Source organism: Dipodomys ordii, unplaced genomic scaffold, assembly GCF_000151885.1.
Source record: "Dipodomys ordii isolate 6190 unplaced genomic scaffold, Dord_2.0 Scaffold7, whole genome shotgun sequence".
NCBI lineage: Eukaryota > Metazoa > Chordata > Mammalia > Rodentia > Heteromyidae > Dipodomys > Dipodomys ordii.
This window is the reverse complement of record NW_012267223.1, coordinates 16771816-16774131: the sequence shown is the minus strand read 5'-3', so window position 1 is coordinate 16774131 and position 2316 is coordinate 16771816. Positions and strand designations below refer to the sequence as shown.

Sequence of the window (2316 nt, the reverse complement as noted above, 5' to 3'; positions counted from 1 at the left end):
GTTTGAAATCAGGGCCTTGAACCTTCTAAGCTGGTTCTTTACCACTTAAGCCACACCATACCCCTTTTATCAAGTAGGGTCTCACATTTTTTACTGGGACCAACCTAGACTGCAACCATCCTACCTACCTACCTACACAGCAGAGCTCACAAAAGTATACCATTATGCCCAGCTTGATTGTTGAGGTAGTGGTATCTTCCTAACTTTTCTCCAGGTTATCCTTAAATTTCAGTCATCCCAATCTCCATTTACCATAGCTGAGATTATAGACACCCAGCCCAATAATACCATTTTAAATTTATTTCCAGTGTTTTGTGTTTTTGTTTTTTTGGTCGGTCATGGGGGCTTAAACTCTGGGCCTGGGCACTGTCCCTCAGCTCTTCAGCTCAAGCCACAGCTCCACTTCTGGTTTTCTGGTGGTTAACTGGGGATAGGAGTCTCACAGACTCTCCTGCCCAGGCTGGCTTTGAACCATGATCCTAGGCTGAGAAGGTGGCTCAGTGGTAAAGCGCTTGCCTTGCATGCTTGAGGTCCTGGGTTTGATTCCTCAGCACCACATAAGCAAAAAGAAAAAAGCCAGAAGTGGTGCTGTGGCTCAAGTGGTAGAGCGTTAACCAGCCTTGAGCTGAAGAGCTGAGAGACAGCGCCCAGGCCCAGAGTTCAGGCCTATGATCGGACCCAAAAAAAAAAAAAAAAAAGAACCATGAGCCTTAGATCTCAGCCTTCTGAGTAGCTAGGATTACAGGTATATGCCACAGGTGCCCGGCTTATTTCTAGTTTATTTGGAAGGGTAAATTGTGCATCAGTATTTTAACTACACTAAAGTAGTAGTTAAACCAGATCAATTATAAAAGTACGTTATTTTAAAAAAAAATATCTTTTCGGTAGTGTTGGTTACAAAAGTGTATATATTTAGCAAAACTCAACTATGGTCATTTCAAATATATATTTGATTAAGTTGACTCCTTAATAAAATTGATTTTAACAGGATAGTGGGGAGGTAAGCCAGTGCAGAGTGGATAGAATCTAAACCAGAAAAATCATATACTTACCTTAAGTTCTTGATCTAGCTTATCTAAGCTGCTCTGAGATGCACTTCGCTGCTTACTGCCTTCAGTGTCCAAACCAGCAACATCTTTGTAAAACACACTTGCTCCAACAACAGAACCGCCATCTCTGGTCTTCCCACCAGATAAATTAACTCCAACAGCACACCAGAGCTTCTCAAGTTGGGAGTGGGAGTGGAGAAAACAAAGTTACTGTCATCTTCTCTCTAAAAATATTTAGAATTTCCAACCTTTTCTAAACTAACTAATGGTAGTGGATAAAGATTTTTAGTATATTATATAGCTACATAATCTCACTATATAAGTAGCATTTTTTTTTGGGGGGGGGTCCAGTCGTGGGGCCTGAACTCTTAGCCTGGGTGCTATCCCTCAGCTCTTCAGCTCAAGGCTAGCACTCTACCACTTGAGCCACAGTGCCACTTCCGGCTTTTTCTGTTTATGTGGTGCTGAGGAATCGAACCCAGGGCCTCAGGCATGCAAGGCAAGCGCTCTACCACTGAGCCACCTTCCCAGCCCTAAGTAGCATTTTTAAGCAAAAAAAAAAAAAAAAAAAATCTCATGTTTGGGGGAATATCCACTTTAATTTTACAATTAACTTACCTTCATGGATGTATCTTTTTCATCAAGAGGTCTGAGATAGACAGGCACAGGTAAATTTTTCATCTTATTTTCCCCTTGACCATTGGTTACCTAACAATGGAAAAGATATCATTGGTAAATCTCATCAAAAGTAAATTTCAAGCCTGGTGCAGTGGCTCATGTAATCCTGTAATCCTAGCTACTCAAGATTGTGGTTCAAAGTCAGCCCAGGCAGGAAAGTCCATGAGACTCTTATATACAATTCAGCACAGAAAAAAAGCTGGAAGTAAAGGTGTGGCTCAAGTGGTAAGAACACAAACTTTGAGCAAAAAAGCTCAGAGAGAGTGTTCAGGATCTGAGTTTAAGGCTTGAACACACACACAAGTTCAAGGCTTGAACACAGACACAGACATTTAAGGCTTGAACACACACACAAGTTCAAGGCTTTAACACAGACACACACAGACACAGAGAGACGACAGATACACACACACACACACAGAGCAAACATCCAGGCTGGAGAAGACACACACACACACACACACACACACACACACACACACACACACAGAGAGAGAGAGAGAGAGAGAGAGAGAGAGAGCGCAAATATCCAGGCTGGAGAAGAGACTCAAGTAGTAGAGTTCCTGCCTTGAAAGCACAAGGTCTTAAT

The 2316-nt window shown here is 42.1% G+C and overlaps 1 protein-coding gene across 1 annotated transcript in view; it reads right to left on the bottom strand.

Annotated features, from left to right (window-relative positions):
- Spag9 (sperm associated antigen 9) overlaps positions 1 to 2316 on the bottom strand; it is a 116492-nt gene that overhangs the window by 25008 nt on the left and 89168 nt on the right. The window contains exons 16-18 of the mRNA XM_013036727.1: positions 1668 to 1757; positions 1053 to 1220; positions 129 to 132 (exon numbers count right to left, since the gene is read on the bottom strand). Coding sequence (XP_012892181.1) covers positions 129 to 132; positions 1053 to 1220; positions 1668 to 1757 — 262 coding nt within the window. The remainder of the gene's footprint in view (positions 1 to 128; positions 133 to 1052; positions 1221 to 1667; positions 1758 to 2316) is intronic.